General features: G+C 38.6%; 1 protein-coding gene across 1 annotated transcript in view; it reads right to left on the bottom strand.

The window, feature by feature from the left end:
* Window positions 1-21,270, bottom strand: part of HIBADH (3-hydroxyisobutyrate dehydrogenase) — a 94,419-nt gene that overhangs the window by 72,405 nt on the left and 744 nt on the right. The window contains exons 2-3 of the mRNA XM_006778975.2: window positions 12,987-13,096; window positions 9,844-9,965 (exon numbers count right to left, since the gene is read on the bottom strand). Coding sequence (XP_006779038.1) covers window positions 9,844-9,965; window positions 12,987-13,096 — 232 coding nt within the window. The remainder of the gene's footprint in view (window positions 1-9,843; window positions 9,966-12,986; window positions 13,097-21,270) is intronic.

Raw genomic sequence — 21,270 nt, 5'->3', positions numbered from 1 at the left:
GGGTCCCCACTGGGGTGCCTGGCCAGCCTCGGTAAGGAGATGTTGGCTGTTTGCAGCTGGTCACACATCCTTCAGGGTGGGAGTCCCCACTGGGGTGCCTGGCCAGCCTGGGTGAGGGGCTGAGGGCTGTTTTCAGGCTGGGGGTGACTGAAGCTCCCAACCGCTCCTTTTTTCTTTTCTTTTTTTTTATTCTAGGCCAGCTCTAGCTTTGAGGCTTGGCTCCAGCTCTTAGGCCTTTGCTGCTGAAAGTAGGTTTCTGGTCTTTGCTTACAATGTTGCAATCCTGCTGGCTGAAGCCCGGCGGACTAAAACAGGTTTCTGGGGTTTTGTTTAGCGTCTATGTTTGTTACATAGTTGCTTGCAGCTCAGAGGCCTGCAGCGGCAGGCAGGGAACGTTGCAGTCCTTTGTCACTGAAGCAAGCAAGCCTCATGTTAGTTTCAAGCTGCCTGGCTGCTGGCCACCATCTTGGCTGCAGTTAATTTGCATATTGCCCTGATTAGCCAATGGGAAGGGTAGTGGTCGTACGCTAATTACCATGTTTCTCTTTTATGAGATAGGACTAGAGGCCCGTTGCAGGAAGATTCCTGCAAGAATAGGGCTTCCTGCGGCTGGAGCAAAGCAGAGAAGAGAGCAAAACCCGCTGAGGCGGGCTTAACTCCCACCTCCACCACCAGGCTTGCTTCCCTCCCGCTCCACCACCCAGTTTGTTTCCCTCCCGTCCCACTGCCAGGCTTGTTTCCCTCCTGCTCCACCGCCTTGTCTCCCGTTCCTGTCTGTGCCACATGTACTTTGCTCCCTTCTGCAGCGCTTAACTTCCTTCTACGTTGTCTTCAGTCTTCGCTCCCAGCCAGTATATGCAAATTAACCGCCATCTTGGTTAGGTTAATTTGCATATAGTCACTGTGATTGGCTGGCGGGAATAGCAAAGGTATGGTCAATTAGCATCTTTGTCTTTTATTAGTGTAGACTAGAGGCATGGTGCACGAAATTTATGCAAGAGTAGGCCTTCCTTCCCTCAGCTGCCAGCACTGGCTTTCCTCCAGCTGCTGGCAGGCACCCAGGACCCAGGCTTCCCTCACAGCCCTGGAAGGACATCCAGTCTAATTAGCATATTACACTTTTATTATTATAGATTCCCCTATGCTGTACTTTAGATCCCTGTGACTATTTTGTTACTACCAATTTGCACTTCCTGCCACCTTTTTCACAAAGCTCCCCAACCCCCATCCCTCTGGCAGCCATCAGTCTGTTCACTGTATCTACGAGCCTGTTTCTGTCTTGTTTGTTTGTTTATATTATTCTTCAGATTTCACATACTAGTGAAATCTATGATATTTGTCTTTCACTAAAACTTTAAATACCACTAAATTAGACCAAGAAGAGGCTTATTTTATTTCATATTTTTCAAGTCTCTCATACAAAGATCAATGCCACAAAGTACTTTTTAACTTTATAATAAATAATAGAAGTTGATAAGTTAAAAAGAATGAAAAAAATCATCACATAGTATAATTCTTTAAGAAGAAGAACCCATAAAAATGAATTCTATTAATCATGTTAAACCAACTTATTTCAAAACATTAAAAACAAATGAAATCAGACTGGGGAAAGACTAACACGTATGAATAAACAGCACACACAATACTACTTTGTAACCAAACAGCTTGTCAGAGCATCAAAGACCTATTGTGACAGCTTCCCCCCGACACACACATTATAAACCACAGCACATTCAGTTATGAAATTTGGTAAAGAATTTGCTTTTGGACAGAAATAGCACTGTTTTGGCCCAAAGCCAAGTAAAAGTGCCAGGTTATAAACCTCTCTAAGAAAATGCCAAGTCCCTTAACTGTAATGGCATTAGGTGCCAAAATATAAATAATTTTTGTTTTTGTGGTCCCTTTACCATAAATTAGATACAAATCTAGTGGAAAACACAGTAGATATCCAGCTCAGTGAACAGGAAAGGCCAAGCTGCACACTTGATTTTAAAAATGATGGGAGTCTAGTGAGGCTTTCATGAAGAAGTTGCCAGCAAGGCGAGAGCTAAGAGAAACTCCTTTACAGGTTGTGTGCTCACTACTCTGCAGTGTAAGAATACCTCAAACAAATCACACAAATGCAATCTAGCCAAGTAGAGTATAAAACTTGGTTTCCTGGTAGGGAATTGTTATACAAACACGTACACACAAGTTCAATTATTTAATTTGACACTAACCCCTAACTGGAGCAATACAGCTTAGCAAATCAGGGAGGCTTGCCAGCACAGAGAGCCCTGGGCGAACTGCAAGTGCCACTTCAGAGTGACTCCACTCAAGGTCTCTACACAAATCTACAGACATATTAGGCAATCAGTGAGTTTATTCTTCAATTATTCAAGCACAGTTAAGTGCTCTAATTATGCCCTGAGAGCAGACTGAACAGTCCTGGTCATTAGTCACAAACAATAGTTTTTAATTTGTTTTATGTCTAGCATTCATTATACCAGAGAGCTGATCAAATTGAAACTAGCTAGCTCTGTAGCAACAGACCCATTCCACACTTAGAAAAAACATGCCTGTATCCAATTTAATGCAACTAAACAACAGTGGACATTAAAGAATGATCACAATTTTTATAAAAATGTGACTTACACAAGACATATGACTAAATTAGGACATCATACTTACGAGGCCAGTGTCATGGGCTAACTTACAAAATGCCCAGTTAGCTTAACTTTGGAAACCACAAACTGTTCAACAAAGGCGTGATTTAAACATGGGGGGGTGTCACTGCATAAGTGCTTCAATTTAACAGGTGAGTGAACTAGGGATACAGACAAATGTTCCAGAACACACCCAGTTTGTTCAATGTCTCAGAGCCCCCCAAAGCAGCCATGGAAACACCCCTCGGGCCCTGCAACCACATCTCTGCTCAGATGTCACTTCCCCAGGGAGGGCAATCTGCCAACTCCACAGAAAAGGACCTCCCTTAGTCTGTTGCCTTAATGTTTTACTCTGACTTTTTTTTCCTTCATAGCACGTATCATTGAAATTATCTTTGTTAATGTGTTTATTCTGTTTCTACACATAGTAAGCTCCATGAGGTAAGACTCTGAATATCCTCAAAGCTGTAAGTCTAGTGCCTAGAACATATCTAGCACATAAGAAGCACTCAAATGTTCACTGTGTGAAAGCAAGAATGAAGCGTGCCCCTTGCAAGCAAGGTGTTATCAAGTAAAACAGAAATAAGAGTCAGTAAACAATCTTGTAAGATTTATATCAATAAACTAATTGTAAGTATAAGACATTTCAATGGAGAAAAAATGAAAGCCTTCATTTTTGAAGTTCCTTTCTCTCTCTACAAGTTCTAGGACCTTGTAGAGGCTACTAATATCCAAGTTAATTTGTTTTGGGGGGTGTTTTTTATGAGTGGTTTTTTGTGTGTGAACTTGTTTTAATTTATTAACATAAGAAAACAAAAAAATGACACTAAATGGAATGCAAGAATTATATGAAATAACCAATTGTCTTTCTTGCCTGCCTAAAGGATATTTACTAAAGGACTGTCAAATCAAATTCCAAATCCTATTGGTTCCCCTCAGATATCTATCATCTATGATATTTTCAGTTGATCTTTAACATATATTTTTACTAAAAATCCTTCTGTTGCCCTAGAATCAGCTACAAAATTCAAATCTGGTGTTACTCCCTCCCTTTAAATATCCATAAAGGTGAAAATAAGATAAAGGCCAAAATATTAATAGCCACCCAGATAGGACAAAGACAGTGTTTCTTTCTCCATGCTGCCTAGCATGTTGCTGTGATCAAACTGTTAGTGAAGCATTCATCCCTTTTGGTTAAGTATTGGAAATACTACTGTACTGCATTATTTTTCATTTGGTAACTTTGCAAATCATTTTATTAGTATGTTTCCCTAAATTTTAAACTTCTAATATAAGGACTTCCTCTTTAAGTTGTTTTGAATATTATTCTACTTCTTCCTAATCTCACCACCTACATCACAACCACATTTCCCAATAGCATCTAGTAATAAAACATAACATTTTAAACACAGTGAATACTTACTATCTGACTGATGATAGAATGTAGAGGTGGTTACTTAGTTTAACTTGAGAGAGAAGTCAATAGTCTGAAGATAAATAACCTGAAGAACAGCTTGGAAAGGAGAAATAACTGTAGGAAGGCCCCAAATATTTAATATTAATCCTGAATTTAAAAAAGTAGAAGACTTGATTACATCAACCATACTTTATTAAATGGCCACCAGGACGTACAAACTGGAGATAGAAATGAATAAGACAGAGTCTAGTGGAAGAAACAGGCACAAACATAAGCATAACATAGTGACCCTCACACTAGTATAGATACCACACAATGGGAACACAGAAGGACATGGAAAATAGCCTCATTCTTGCTATATAAAACAATCCTTTCATTCATTTGCTTTCAGGTATAAGCCTGTGCAATTCTAATTCCTCACACCTCAGAACATATCCTGTCCCAGTCAAACCTGAAAATGTTAGAGATTTGTCAAGATACCACTTTAATTTTTCTTTTCCTGCAGATTTAGCTGGTTAACCAGTCAGGTGGGCCTAAAAAAACTCTGGTTCTATCCCAACCCATCATCAGAACAAAAGACTCCTGATAGCCAGTTAATAAACATACCAGGACAGGACTAACACAGGACTGATCTGATCTCTCCAGGGTTCTGCAGGTTCCAGCATAACGACTTCTAAACCATTTCTACAAGAGACTCTGAGCAGAAATGTTCGACCTCTCTGTGGTTAGAAGCCAGCCTCTGAGGGTTGGAAAAGCAGGCAACTGCTTCCCTCACACCCCACAAGTTTCACTCCATGGCAGTGCCTGTCAGCTAGCAACAAAGAAGACAAAGAAGCCACTGAGGTAGCTAAAATTGCTAGAAATAGGATAAACAATAGGCAATTACTATGAATAAGAGATAAGGCCATCACAGGATGGGACTGAAGGGAAGGTCTGCCAAAAGTGGAAAAGCCTTATGTTGAGTTGGGAGAGTAGGATTCTACTTTTACATCTGCTATGAAGCTGGAGAGTCCTGGGCAAGTGACCTAACTTCTTTAGACCTAAGCCTGTCATCTATGAAATAACAGAGTCAAATTAAATTATTGCTAAGGCCCATTCTAAAAATAAAACCCCACTCTAAGAGCACAAGAAACATTTAAAAGCTAGACATACTGCCCAGCTATCCACAGAATGGGACTCCAAAGGATGAGCCAGGACTGAGGGGACTGGGGGACTCCGGCTGGATGAGGCTGGATGTTGGGGGGACTGGGGGACTCTGACAGGATGAGCCAGGACTGAGGGGACTGGGGGACTCGGGCTGGATGAGGCTGGATGCTGCGGGGACTGCTGGACTCGGGCTGGATGAGGCTGGATGCTGTGGGGACTGGTTGAGGTGGGGCTGAGGAGACTGGAGGACTCTGACAGGATGAGCCAGGACTGAGGGGCCTGGGGGACTCCAGCTGGATGAAGCGGGGCTGAGGGGACTAGGCGCCACCATCTTGTGGCTGTGGGCACCGCCATCTTGTGAGGATGTGACAGTAAATTAGCATATTCCCTCTTTATTGGCTGTGTGCACTGCCATCTTGTGCGGGTGTGATGGTCAATTAGCATATTTCCTCTTTATTAGATAGGCTGTAAATGCATTTTTTAAAAAAAGTTTAAGTTAAGAAACATGAGGAATAGAGAGTAAGGGATAAAATGGGGAGCTATCGTAAGGTTTTATTCAAATTACCTGATCTATTCCATGTTCAAGATTGATAAATATGGAACTTCAATAAAACCGTGGGTGTCTAAGCTATGCTTTACCCAGGTTCCCTTTCCTTAATTTTGGTTAAAATGTAATGATTTTTAAACCAGTCTATTTAACTTACAAAAAATTTCCTCTATTTTATATTAACTGAACAAGTTGAGCCATTTATAACCTACCATCCTACCTAATAAAAGACAATAAGGGGAATTAATTGTAACTCCGCTACGCTTCCCATTGGTTAATCAGCAAGATATGCAAATTAACTGCCAACAAAGATGGCGGCCGGCAGCCATGCAGCTGAAGGGAGCAGGAGGCTTGCTTGCTCCAGTGATGGAGGAAGCCAAGGTTTCCGGCCTGCTGCGGCCCGGCTCTGAGCTCCGAAAGTAACAGCTCCAAAAGCAACAAAGTTTCAATTACAGTTGCTGGTTTGACTTTATTTTAAATCTATATATACAAAAGCCTAAGTGACCCTTCAACTGTCCGACCTGTAGCTATGACACGCAATGATCACTAGGGGACAGAGGCTCCACCTGGTAGCTATGATGAGCACTGACCACCAAGGGGCAGACGCTCAATGCAGGAGCTGCCCTCTGGTGGTCAGTACGCTCCCACATGGGGGAGCTCTGCTCAGCCACAAGCCAGCAGGTGGTCATCCCCCAAGGGGTCCCAGACTGCGAGAGGGCACAGGCCAGGCTGCGGGACCCCTCCCCCCCGCCAAGTGCACAAATTTTTGTGCACCGGCCTCTAGTATTAAATATAACTGAGAAGACAAGTATAAGCTTCTATTATATACTTCTATTACAAATTACATGATGACCATGTGTCAAACAATAAATTAGCACAAACCATCTCTGCACAAAGTTTCCAATCTATAAAATGGTTCAGATTCAAGTATATTTACTATCATAAATAAGCATTTTTTTGCAGCTTAAAACTACAAACTAGGGTTTAAGAATAGCTTAAAAGGAACAAAAAAGTAATCTCAAACTTTTATCACACAAAAAAGACTATTTTAAAAGTTAAAATAACATTTAAAAATCAAATTGGCATTCTTTATCATCAAATGATAATTTTAGGCCAGTGGTCGGCCTCCAGTGGTCTGAGGACCACCACTGGTGGTCCGTGAGGTCCAAAAGTTTGGTGACCACTGTTTTAGGCTATATTCTTGAAGCAAATAAAAATCAACAGCAAGATCACACGTACCATATCAATTTTCAAATTCAATTACAGAACCACACAAGGAAGAAATGTTCAGTTTCATTCCATTCTATAAAAAGAAAAAACCACACCAACACCAAGCTTAAAACTGCTTATTAGTATTTTGTGCTCAAAGTGCCTATATCATTAACAATAAAGAATTTTTTTAAAGTGCCTAAAGAGAGCCAGAGAAAAAATAAGTATTCCTGTTACTTGCAGATTTTTAATATTTCCTACAACTTTTGTGATATTATACTATGTTAATACAGTTTTGATATTATGTTTAAAATCTTTTTTCTTGAAATATTAATGTTAATTACATGTAATGTTATAGTTAAAATCCTTTTTCTTGAAATATTGTTTATTGCATGTAACATTATATTTAAAATCGTTTTTATTGAAATATTAAAAAGTGCCTATATCACTATTAACCAATCACCCCAATAAATTTAATTTACAAAGTTAAAATTATAAAAATTACACAATAAATAAAAGTGCCTATATCACACTGTAAATCTTTTTTTTCTTAAGTAGAATTTTACTGATATTTTTTTAGGAAGGGAGAGGTAGAATGATAGAAATAACACTGAAAGGAAGGTCAATCGGCTGTCTCCTACATGCCCCTACTGTGGATCAAGCCCACAACCCAGGCATGTGGCCTGACCAGGAATCTAACCAATGACCTCTTGGTGCATGAGTCAGTGCTCAACCACTGAACCACACCAGCCAGGCTCACACTGTAAATCTTTACTCCTAAATCCTACTTAACCAATTCCATATAACAATTAGAGGGGCTAATAATTACTTATACCTCCACCTATATTAAAAAATGTTTAAGATGCCCTAACTGGTTTGGCTTAGTGGATAGAGCGTCGGCCTGCGGACTGAAAGGTCCCAGGTTCGATTCCAGTCAAGGGCATGTACCTTGGTTGCGGGCACATCCCCAGTTTGGGGAGTGCAGGAGGCAGCTGATCGATGTTTCTCTCTCATTGATGTTTCTAACTCTCTATCCCCCTCCCTTCCTCTCTGTAAAAAATCAATAAAATATATTGAAATAAAATGTTTAAGATATATAAGATGCCTTTACAAGACCATTAGGTACTTTATGAAAAAACAGAAACTGATTTACATTAATATATTTTGTTATTTCTGAATTCCAAAGCCTACAATCAAGTTTAATATAATTAGAATAAAAATGCTATTCCACTATCCACTGCTATCTTACCTAATAATAGACAAACATGTAAATTGACCATCCCTCCACTACGCTCACCAGCCAATCAGGAGAGTATGCAAATTAACCCAACAAAGATGGCGGTTAATTTGCATACGTAGGCACGAAGCAGGGGAGTGAAGACTGAAGGCTCCAGCCAGAGCAGCGAAGACTGAAGGCTCTGGCCAGAGGAGCAAAGGCCTGTTGCCTCTAGTATAATTATAATTACAGTAGTGACCCGGTGCATGGATTCGTGCACATTGAGAGGAAATTAATTAGAAGGTGGCTGGTGGGACGGGACTGGGAGAGACGGGCCAGACACACCCTGGAGCCAACCTCCCTCGGTTCCTACCCAGTGTCTAGAGTGAGCCGGGTCCCTCCAGCAGGTGGGGTCTCTCGACCTGGCCTGCGGGGATCGAACGGAAGCCGGCTCTCTGACATCCCCTAAGGCAGTGGTTCTCAACCTTCTGGCCCTTTAAATACAGTTCCTCATGTTGTGACCCAACCATAAAATTATATCCGTTGCTACTTCATAACTGTAATGTTGCTGTTATGAATCATAATACATTATGATATCTGATATGCAGGGTGGTCTTAGGCAACCCCTGTTAAAGGGTCGTTTGACCGCCAAAGGGGTCGCAACCCACAGGTTGAGAACCGCTGCCCTAAGGGGTCCCAGAGTGCGAGAGGGCACTCTGCAAAGTTGCTGTTGAACGCAAACACAAGTGTGCAGTAAACCAGATTTGGGGCCGGCAGTGCCCCAGCAATAACATAACCCATGGCTGAAGGTGAAATCACATGGCCCCGCAGGAACTGGGCTCCCTCCTCTCTGGTTTCAGGATGTGTCCCCTGGAATCCCCACTGCCAAGACACTGCAGCTCGGCAGCTCCTGCGTTGAGCATTTGCCCCCTGTTGGTCACTGCACGTCATAGCGAATGGTCGGACACTTAACATATTAGCCTTTTATATATATAGAAGATATGTATTGTGTATACATATACATATATATATATGTATATATATACATATATATATATGTATATATATACATATATATATATGTATATATATACATATATATGCTTATGTGTGTATACATATGGTATTTGATTACACAATTTGGAAAATTAGGAAATCATGGAAATAATACCCACAATCCTGCCATTCCAAAAAACCCAGATACCCACTATTAATATTTAATATAATAATCAGCTTTGAGAATTTTATTAGTGGGTCTCCTTATTCTGATTGAGATGATCATATGATTTTTAAATGTTAATGTGATGAAAAATATGTATAGGTTTTCCAATATTAAACTATCTGTGCATATATGAGATAAACCAAACTTGGTTATAGTGTTTGATTTTTTTTATATATGGTTAAATTCAGCTTGCTGGTGTATTTTTTAAGTTTTTCGTTCTACATACATGACTGATATAGACCTATAATTTTTCTCTCACAATCTTAATCACTATGCTTTAATTATGTTAAATTTGTTAAAATTTTTTAAATTTTATTTTCATTATTGACAGTATTATAGATGTTCCCATTCTCCCCCTCCTACCTTTGGCGCCCTCTACCCAGCTTAACAGCTACTTCTGACAAGTAGAAATAGGTGTGCATGTATTTTAATACCACTTACCACCAGAAACAGGGGCATCCATGAAAACTGCTCCCATTTTCTCAACTTCTTTGGCCAATTCTTTTGAAACCGAAGGATCAATAGTACTGGAATCTATTAATAGTGAGCCTTTCTTCACTTTTCTAAGTAAATAAATAAAAATATAGTTTTTCAAAAACACTATAGTTTTAAAAATATAGTTTACAATGCTGAATATAGATTTCATGCAACTACCTGTAGAAACAGAATCTGCTAAAAGCTGCCAGATATCAAGGTCATCTTTGATTTAGTATTAAAGAATTATCAGAAATCGTTCAAAATCTCAAATTCATTTTCAGATCAATTATAGCTTGAAGTAAACCCAAATTCTTTCAAACAAACCAAAATAATCTAATAAACTATATGCTATAAATTCTGGTTTTAGATGAAATACATACTAATCACAATAAAATAGGTAAGCTAAAATTTAAGCAATTTAAAATATCTATGAACTTTAAAAGAGGTATTTGGTAGGATTTATATATATTTTTTAAAGTAGCTGAGTCTCTTTGAAAAGTAATTTATTTGCCTTCAGAAAGACATATTGCAAATTTCAGATATCCATGTAATTTCTACTAGGTAGAATATAAGCAATTGAAATTTAGCCATTTGCTTCAGGATGGCGTATTCTTTAATAACTGTAACTTTTTTAAAGGCAAATTAAAATATCAAACAGGCAGAAAGGGAAATGTAGGAATGGACCTGGAAATCTCACAAAGTCTTTTTGTTCTTTATCTTAAATTTATATACATTCTTTGTTAAAAGAGGGAAATAGCCTTTTCATATATCATATTTCACACGAATATTTAAATGGCATTCTTATAGTAAAACATTTTTGTTTGTATTATAAGTGCAGACAATATACCTAGATAGATAATTCCTTTGTACTCTATGATATCACTGGCTAGGAAACTCTGACCTAAATTATATTTTATTTAAAGGACTATGGTTAACCTTTATTTTTTTTATTTTTTAGTTAATCCTCACCCGAAGATATTTTTCCATTGATTTTTAGAGAGTAGACGAGAGAGGGAAAGACAGAAAGAAATGTCGATGTGAAAGAAACACATTGATTAGTTGTTTCCTGCACACGCCCTGACCAGGCCCTGGGCCAGGGAGGAGCCTGCAACTAAAGTACATGCCCTTGACCAGAACTGAACCTGGGACCCTTTGGTCTACAGGCCAACACTATATCCACTGAGCCAAACCAGCTAGGGCACTGGTTTTCAATCTTCCTAATGCCGCAACTCTTCAATACAGTTCCTCATGTTGTGGTGACCCAGCCATAAAATTATTTTCGTTGCTACTTCATAACTTTAATTTTGCTACTGTTATGAATCATAATGTAAATATCTGATATGAGGATGTATTTTCATTGTTACAAACTGAACATAATTAAAGCATAGTGATTAATCACAAAAACAATATGTAATTACATATGTGTTTTCAGATGGTCTTAGGCAACCCCTGTGAAAGGGTCGTTTGACCCCCAAAGGGGTTGCAACCCACAGGTTGAGAACAGCTGAGCTAGGGTATATGGTAACCTTTAATTAAAACTTCCCAAGACATTTAATCAAATTATGACTGGAAAATTAGAACTGAATAAATATAAATATTAAAGGAATATATAATCATTTCTAAATACTACAGAAAAGAAAAATCTTCCTATAGAAAAAAATAGCACACAAAATGTTTATAACAATTTTAGACATATAAATTGATCTGGCCCAAATGCAATAATTGTGTGTATTCCACAGGAAAAAAAAAAAACAGTATACTCTAATACAGATCACCTCAATACGTAGAGTTTCACTTTATGCAAAAAATAAAAATTAAGTTTACCTATCTTCAGTGATATTATTTTTAAGATCTTAAATCTTTAAAAAATGGGAAATCATTTAAAAAATTATGCATGCACTGGATGTGGAGAAATGATCCTGACCCAGAAGAAAATAAAGAACCAATCATGAGAAGCAAATTATCGTTCAATGTAAAGCCAAACTCTTTCAAAGCACGCCCTAAATAACACTGCTCTGGTAGTTGGCCACCATATTCCTTAGTAAAGGGTATTAAACGTAGGATTTGTCTCCACCCAAGTTTTCAGTAACTTTTCCTTGAGAGGTAAAGCAGGGCCATAATTGAAACAGACTAGGTAACAAGGTAGGTAGGTCACCTCAGGACCACACACACTGTGGTCCTGAAGGCTCGATCCAAAACTAGTATCTTTCAACACTCCCTGAAGCTAAATATTTATCTTATCAGTTTTCTGTCTAATATCCAAGTGTCCTTTGCTTTCAAGTTTGTTAGTTTTCCAAAGCAATTCAATTTCCAAAAACTTCAAATTTCATTTACAGCTTCATGAAATTAAACCCTTTTGTTTTAGCCCTTCATGTATATTCAGAGCCTACCCGTTTGTTCTACTTCTTTGCTGAAATTCAAAAACAAAACAAGTTAGGAACAGGAACCAGTAAGAGCAGAAAACTAAATTGGGAATTCAACCACTGTCATCCTAACATAACCACAAGGGTTTGGCAATAAGCAGCAATTAGCCAAGAGGTTCTGGAAGCCAGGGAAGCAAGGCATTGGCTAGGGGAAACTTTGACCTAAATTATATTTTATTTAAAGAGCAACTGCTAACCTTTAATTCCAACCCCTCAAAGTTCTAACTGCAGATGTGCTAACCCAGAGGACATACAATAACTTTTTATTACACAATAAAATGTTAAATAATGGTGTTCTTTCCAATGTTTGGTTTTATTTTTCATCGAAACCTTTTCCTGAATTTCTATAAACCATATTATGCTTGTAACATTTGTGGAGTTTAACATGCAAACTTTAAAAGTCTCTTAAACATGTTTCCAATGAAAGCATAAGTTTAATGCAAGAGTTAAAGGAAAGAAACGGAAGCAAAAAAAAAAAGTGTTCCCAAAAGTCACATACTTGACTTCAGTGAAAAAACAAACCCTTTACAACAAGAGAGAAACCACATGATTCACTTTAAAGAAATAAGAAAACAGTATGGAAAGTTTTAACCAGCATAACTGTAATTTCTTAATAGTTTCAACAAATGTGAAATTCACGAACTATCATAATGAGAAAAATATCCACAGTTGAGAAATACATACTTCAGAATTCCATTTGCTCCGGAATAAGCTTCTATTGCATTCATACTGGTGGGCAACATGGTAATAATTCTGTCAGCTTTTTCAGCTACATCTGCTGGGGAAGACACTACCTTTAAAAAAAATTTAAAAGGCACATTTAAATCAAAATGTAGTTTCTAGAGCAAAAGTAGGATCTACTTTTTATGCATGCTGATAACAGTGACAGTGAACAAAACTCATCCTTGATTCCAAATGACAAAAAAAAACCCACCAAAAACGTTTACTTCCTAAATCAGAGTCCGCTCTTACACACATACAGCTGCAGTTTATATGTTATCAAATCTACTGTTTATTTTTAAAAGTGTGAAGTGAACCGAAGGGGAAAGGGCAAAACCCAACAGTCCTGGGAACAGACAGACTTCTCAGGGATTCCTCCAACTTAGATTTTTTTTTTTAAATATATTTTATTGATTTTTTACAGATAGAAAGGGAGAGAGATAGAGAGTTAGAAACATCGATCAGCTGCCTCCTGCACATCCCCTACTGGAGATGTGCGCGCAACCCAGGCACATGCCCTTGACCGGAATCGAACCCGGGACCCTTCAGTCCGCAGGCCAACGCTCCACCCACTGAGCCAAACCGGTTTCGGCTCCAACTTAGATTTTTAAACAGCATACTTTTTTGGTAGATACTTTGACTAAGGAAAACATTCTAATACAACAGGGGCTGGTTACCAAACTACAGGGTTTACCGGTATTTCAATGGGCAGCAAAATCCCCTAGTAAAATGATCAAGTCCGGATCCTCTAGTCTCTATTTTCATAAAAAAGAAAAAAAAAAAAGCCCTGGCTCACGCGTCTCAACAGCTGGAAGGTTGGCCTGAGCACCAAAGAGTCACGGATTCAATTTCCAGTCAAGGGCATGTACTTGAGTTGCAGATTCGATTCCTGACCCCAACTGGGGTGCAGGTGGGAGGCAACCAATTGATGTGTCTCTCTCATCAATGTTTCTCTCCTCTCTCTCCAGCCATCTTTCTACTCTCTAAAAATCAATGGAAAAAATATCCTTGGGTGAGGATTAACAGAACAAACAAAACAAAAAAGGAAAGAAGAATTCTGCCTGTTTCAGAAAAGAAAAGGTCAGGACAAGGACATGAGCACTTCCTGCACTGACTGTGAGTATTACCATGAAGGCTGAGAGCATAAGCTACCAAGACTCATGTGGAAACTATATACAAGATAGACATACAAATATGCATCAAGCTATGCTTTCATTTCAACCCTCATTTCTGCTTCCATGATGACCAGGAACTGGCTGAAAAGTTGCTCTATTCAATCTCTATATGTGTGCATGCCAGCATGGGTGTACACACCCTTACCATACCCCAACCCCTTGATCTCTCTCATATATACACCTTGATTCACCTGGCCAACCACTCAGCAACTGAAGAAGTCAAAAGAGACCAGGAGCTCACTCCTTGACTCAAACCCTCCTTTAACAGAAAGAATCCATCACCCAATTGTCTCCAGAGCTCCTCTAAAGCTCTATCTCTCTTTAGAAAAAAAAACAAAAGATTAATAGGAGGATAATTAAAGATTTCTCCATAGAATGATTGGCATATGTATTAGAAATTGACATATTCTCTACTAGAGAATATTAAGTGACATGTAAGCACCTTAGGAATGGAAGAGCCAATGCTTTTCATGGGGTGAAAATACACGTAACATTTTCTTGTCGCCTTTGATCCAGAGTTGATGAAAAGTGAAAGAATGGGAAACCAAGCACAGCGTGTAACCTAAATATTATAAGCTAGATGTAATTTACATTTCAATTTTCCATAACAGACTATCACCTACCTTCTAAATAAAATTCTAGATAAATGTGGTTTTAACATAAATTTCGTAAGTCATACTTTAAAATTTCAGACACTCAAGTATCCCCAGCACCTTGTATATTAACATTAAATGATATCAAACATCTCACATCTCAACAAAAACAAAAGATATTCTCTCTCTTTTAATGTTTCATTTTAAAGGCAATATAGCATTTTAGAGTCTATAATGCAGCATATTTAATATGCATATTTTGATATATCATAGGGATTTGCCACAAATAATTCTGGGGAAAAATATTTTTTCCATCAATTACAAAGAAATACTTAAGTTGCCCTGGCCAGTGTGGCTCGGTTGGCTGGGTGTTATCCTGTGTACCACAAGATTGCCGGTTCGATTCCCAGTCAGGGCACATGCCTGGGTTACAGGCTGGATCCCCAGTGTGTTTCCCTCTCACATCAATGTTTCTCTTTCTCTCCCTCTCCTTCCTCTCTGAAGTCAATAAAAATATTTAAAAAGAAAATAATTAAGTTAAATGAACACCCTTCCTACACCCAAATAAATTCTGAGATTCAAAAAGAGGTAACTATTTCCTGGCAAACAGTTCAAGTTCTCTCAAGAAAAATATAGCTCAGTAAGATGAAGAAATTAAAAAAAAAAAGTTGTAAGAATCATAGTTCTCTATTCCTGGACTGTATCAAGGATATGGGTTACACAGAGAGCCCCCATCTGTTCATTTCTACTTAAATAAAGTAAACAAAATGCAAAAACGGTGGCATACCTTTCAGTGGCCTTTCCTCCTATAGCAGATCTTCCAGGGACTGCAGTAAGCCTTAAGGTCTAAGAGTCAATTTTAGACTTTCTCTTAGGAATTGAGAGAGGCTCTTCCATTGAGGGAAATTCAATTCCATCTAGATAACGCCTTGAGCGGTGCCCTCAGGGGCACCAACAATTAGCTCACAGACCTAAAGATGCTTCACACCTCCAAGATTCTCATGCCAATGAACTGGCAGTGCCAACTCATACAACTGCCAAGTGCATGGGGTGGCCAATCAGCCCCCTGCATCCCTAGCATCTGCTTCTTGGGATGCTTGTGTTGCCAGAGGACCACTAACCCCCCAATTATACAGGAAAGTAGTGTCAAAGTCACAGGTCCGGAAAAAACACACAATCATAGTGATAGCTGGAATGTGATCACTGTACTGGCCACAACTGCACCCTAGCTAATAACTAGATACAATTGGTACATTATAATAAGTCTCTAATTTGTACTACAGAAGGCATGTTTATTAGACAGATAGATGTGTGTGTCTGGCTATTCAAATCATCTTGCCTTCCATGTGATAACTTCAAGAGTCTGAAATAATTGACTGACAAAATTTGGCCAGGGCTCAAAAGCTGGAGGGAAAAAAAACACAACAAAACCTTGTTGCCTGTCTGACACTAACCACAAAAAGGAGCCAAACTAATTAGAGTCCCTTCAATTCCATTTGCTAATTGAATGGATAAGCAAAGATGGCACCATCAGTGAAAGGAACTCTAATTTGGGAAGCCAGACATGCAAGTTTAGTTACATACAGTTCAGCCACTAAGTAATGTGTGATTTTGTGCAAATCACTTAACCTGTCTGGCTTCAGTTTCTGAACCTACAAAATAATAAGAGTCATTTGGGTTATCTTTAAGGTTTTCTAACTCTAAAGTAGAAAGGAAATGTAGGCAAAGAAACTTTCATATTTAATAACCTTAAGTTCTACGAAGGTACAGCCTCTGTTAAAAAAAAAATGGATAAGCATAACCAATGGACATAAGACACTGGGGGATAGGGGAGGCTAGGGGACTGTCTTGGGCGGGGGGAAAAAATGGACACATATGTAATACCCTTTGTAATAAAAAAAAAAATTAAAAAAAAATGGAAGGGTGTGCTGATGGGTTGTGAAGCACCTGCAATGACTCAGAACAAATGTATAGCATTAGCAGGGCGCCAGTATGCCTCCGCCTCTGCGGACAGTCACTGACCTGGCTCACTCTGGGCCATGGCTATGCTCAGATCGTCATGGCCATCCCAGAACAACCTCTTGCTAATTCCAATTGCCACATTCTTATGTTATTATGAATAAGAATGACTCTCCTTTACCATAATCTTAATTTTGACTGCAGGAGATTAGCTCCCTTGTGTATCATGATATCTACAGACTTTATAAGTTTTTGTAGCCAATTTCTCTGGATTTAGATTCATTCAATGATTCTCAGCCTTCTGGCCCTTTAAATACAGTTCCTCATGTTGTGACCCAACCATAAAATTATTTTCGCTGCTACCTCATAACTGTAATGTTGCTACTGTTATGAATCGTCATGTAAATATCTGATATGCAGGATGGTCTTAGGCGACCCCTGTGAAAGGGTCGTTCGACCACCAAAGGGGTCGCGACCCACAGGTTGAGAACCGCTGATCTATATGCTAGTACACATCAATGACAGCTGTGCAATACAAAGAGCAGAAGACTAGATAAATTAAAGACAAAACCTGCTTTGCTGAGTGAGGGGAAGGAGAAAGGGTGAGGGCATCAGACCCTGAGGTAATCAGAAGGAACTGCATATCCATTGGAAGGAGACCATTAACTAGTGTCTTTACATTAAGAGGAAAAATTTCACTATCTCTTCTTGACAGAAGTCACAGAAGTCAAGCTCAGCACTGCTTCCCAGTAACTGGGTAAGATAAACTTGCAAAGAAGTAAGATGAGCATGACCTTGGTTTAATTTGCCACTTTGTGTTTTTTAATCTTCCCAAGTAGAAAAGCATACACTATGCTTTAAAAACTGACAAAAGTGGTTTGTGCCTGTATCTTGAAACATTTGGTAGACAATGATGGAGCCCACTCAGCAAGGGACTTTTAAAGTTCTCATTTAACAAGACCTGAGTGGATGCCAGATTAAATCCTAGGAGAATTATTTAAGCAGACATGTTCAGCCTTACAACCCACGAACAACAGGATGCTTTCCAAGTTTTTAAAGAGAAAACAAAAGAGAATCTAATTAAGCCCAGTTCAACCAGAAAACTCATGCAGAAATGGTGTAAGACTTTTGGCACAGATCAGTGGCATCTCCAGGGAAATTCCTTAGACAATGAAAATAAAAATGAAGCACAAATCATATGCCCTTGATGCTAAAAGAGAAATCAGTATCTTCTGCAAAATACAAGTGGCACGGAAGGGATGGTGCAGAACATGTTCTTAAGCAGCGATGCTGTCAAATCACTATCTCCTAGTTTTAATTTTTATCGTCATTCTTTCACTTAAAAATGTCTACATTATCTTCCACAGCACCGTGGACTCAATGACTCAGCCAAGACAGTATTGTGTTTCTCTGTGTGGTGTTGGAGAGTGAAGATTTAGGAGAAATACGGTAGAGACACAAAAACATTCATAACAACAGTAGTAATACCACAAACTTACTCTGTGCCAGGTTCTCTAGCACGAAGAGGAAGGTACTATTACTATCCCCATTTTATAAGATTGAGAAAATTTAAGTAGAAAGAAGTTAAATAATTTGTCTGAAGTCACACAGCCAGCACAAGGAAGAGCTGGGATTTGAGCACAGGCAATCTGGCTCCAGGGCTTGTGTTTTTAAAACTGCTACATTCACAATTTACTGATTTATGATTTCTAATATACCAAGGCCTAATAGTTATCATGGGTTATATTCTCAGAAAAGATGCTAGAAGTTGAAATGAGGCATGTAGGTTAAACCTGAATTTCCAATAGAAATAAGGATACAATAAAGGGATACTGAAAGAAGAATGCACTAATTTTTTTATGAAAATGACTACAAATAATACATTTAACCAGTTATAAATGCCCTATTAGGTTAGGCTAACATTTAAAGGCATAAATAAGTTGGTTAAATATAGTGAGATAAGACATATGTAACATGTCAAAGTTTGGATTCCCTTCAGAACCCGTGTATTATTTATCACTACTAGGTAGAGCTTGAAGAAAAACCTCTGGGGTTGGAACATTCCAAAGCATTTCTTCGCCTGGATCTGCAAGGGCCCAACTCGCCCCTTGAGGGGAGGGAGGATCCTGCCTGCAGAAAGCAGAGCTAAGAGCAGGCAGAAAGGAACCTGACTACATCTGTGCCCAAAATTCAGCTGTGCTGGGATCAGACCACTCCCCGCCTCTTCAGTTATATAAAACAGTAAATCCCCTGATTTTGCTTTTTAGAAAAAAAGAATAAAGAAGAAATAGCACTTCTTCAAGGAGATGTCCGAAGATCGTTAGAACCAGTTGACTGCTTTTGATCCAGATATGCCTATTTTGGTACTTTTTCTCCCTAAAAATTTCCCACTAACAATACAGTAGACACTAGGAATCAACTAGCCAGCAATTCTGCAATCTTTGGGTGGGGGGAGAAACTCTTTTCTTGGACCACCATTTCATCAGCTGCACTTGACATATAACATATGGAAGAAGGGGACGCCTGTCCTTAAAATGTAACAGTCAACTCAAATATAGTCTGAATTTTTAAACCCTAACCCCTTCATTGCACTATTGTGCACAACAGCAGGAAGTTTCAAGATTTTCACCTCCATTTTTCTATCACATCCCTAGTCTTGACTTTGTCTTATAGTTGAATGAAACTTATATTTTATTTTATCCAAAAATATTTAAAACTAAATATGAAATACTGACATTTTACTATATCAGAACTTATTCATCCAAATTAATGTTACCTTTTAAAGTAACATTCCTAGGAGGTCACACTTGTTCAAATGACATTGCCACTGTTCAGAATGTTTTTTAAGCTGCTAGCATAAATCATTTGTCAACAAATGTTTTCATTTTATTATGACACGATACTTCCCCTCAGGCCCAAAGCTTTTTTACCCTTTATCGCTCTCCCTTCATTCATCTACCCTCCATTTCTGTTATTATAATCAATACTCAGAGGACTTCTTAGAGCTGAGACTCTTAGGCCAGCAGAGATGCAAGATGAGCTGTGGGAAAGAGGATTCTGTCTGCCAGGCTTGCTGCTTCAGTGTGAACCACACACAGAACTTTTCCCACCATGTGGGGGGCAGGGGTGAGAAATGCACACCAGAAGCTAAAACAAGCCTTCACTCCTCACTACTCTCGAGGGGCAGCTACCCAGAACCCAGCTTCTTTCCTTCCTCACACCCACTTACATATCTCAGGGAAGATGGAAAAAAGGAAAATGCAATAATTCAGTCTGTGTCCCAGAACCTTCTCATTTATTTTCAGAAATCTGAGAGACCTTGTCTCCCTAACTTTCATTTCACTTCTGTTTGAAGGTGATTAAAGATTATACACAATGTCAGTGTAGTTTCCTACCAGAAATAAAATGACTCATAACAGTTATTTACTTATTTTTTTCCTCCTCAAAAAACCTGTTTCAGTACTTTATATTAGAGTCAAAATACAATTTTAGTAGAAACATCCTTGTAATGTTATTTATCTTGCGACCTGAGACACATTTGATACCTTGCCATATCTGACTCAAACTATTTTATTCTACACAGTACTCCTAGACACATGGCAGGGAATCAACCTTTATGTGTTAACCTAAAGTAGAAATCTCTAGGAACCTGGGAACTGAGGCTTCCACCTTTAAAGAAAATTGCTTCTTTATCCCCATTTTTCATCTGGATAAATCTACTTATTCTGCCATTCTGTTAAATATGTACATTTCAGAGAGGAACTTCCCTAACTGCATTCTCACCCAATATAGTGCACATTTTACTAAAGACTAATGAACTCTTTTTCTTTTGACTTATCCATTTGTAAGCTATCCTGAACTGGTACTACAATCAGTTTTCAGAGATTGTAATGGGCATAGCAGCCACCACCCTACCCTGAAAAGTTCCATGACACTCATACAACACCACTGCTGTCCCATATGACAGGACAGGAAGGGAAGGAGTTGGAGAATACCAATTTTGCAAATGGCCTCTCTCTCTAAGTTGCCTAAACCTGCTCTTTACATAGGCATTGCATTTCCCAGTATTTATTTCAAGTCTATTAACCAGAAGTTGACTACAGTAGAAGTTCGGTTCTCAAACTTAATTCATTCCGAAAGGCTGTTCAAGAAGCAATTTGTTAGAAAACGGAATCATTTTTCGCCATTAGAAATAAATGTATGTTGAATTAATACATTCCAGACCCCCAAATGATTCTGTTTTAAACTTTCTTATATACAGTACATGTCTAACGTATTGTTTAATCTATACTTTTTTCTTAAATTTAAAGAACCACCCCTACTAACCTTAAACAAATTTTTCATATATCATTGCCTATAAAGTGCTATCACTTGCTGCTTTTTGTTTATTCAATTAACAAAAGTTTTTCTACCTATTCAATTCCCTGTGATTGTGGCCTTGTGAGCACTTTCACACCCTTGGCAACAGCACTCTGGGGGGCCTCTTTATGTTTTAAATTGTGCTAATTGTCCAGCACAACA

Source organism: Myotis davidii, unplaced genomic scaffold, assembly GCF_000327345.1.
Source record: "Myotis davidii unplaced genomic scaffold, ASM32734v1 scaffold168, whole genome shotgun sequence".
Lineage (NCBI taxonomy): Eukaryota > Metazoa > Chordata > Mammalia > Chiroptera > Vespertilionidae > Myotis > Myotis davidii.
This window is presented reverse-complemented; position numbering and strand designations above follow the sequence as displayed.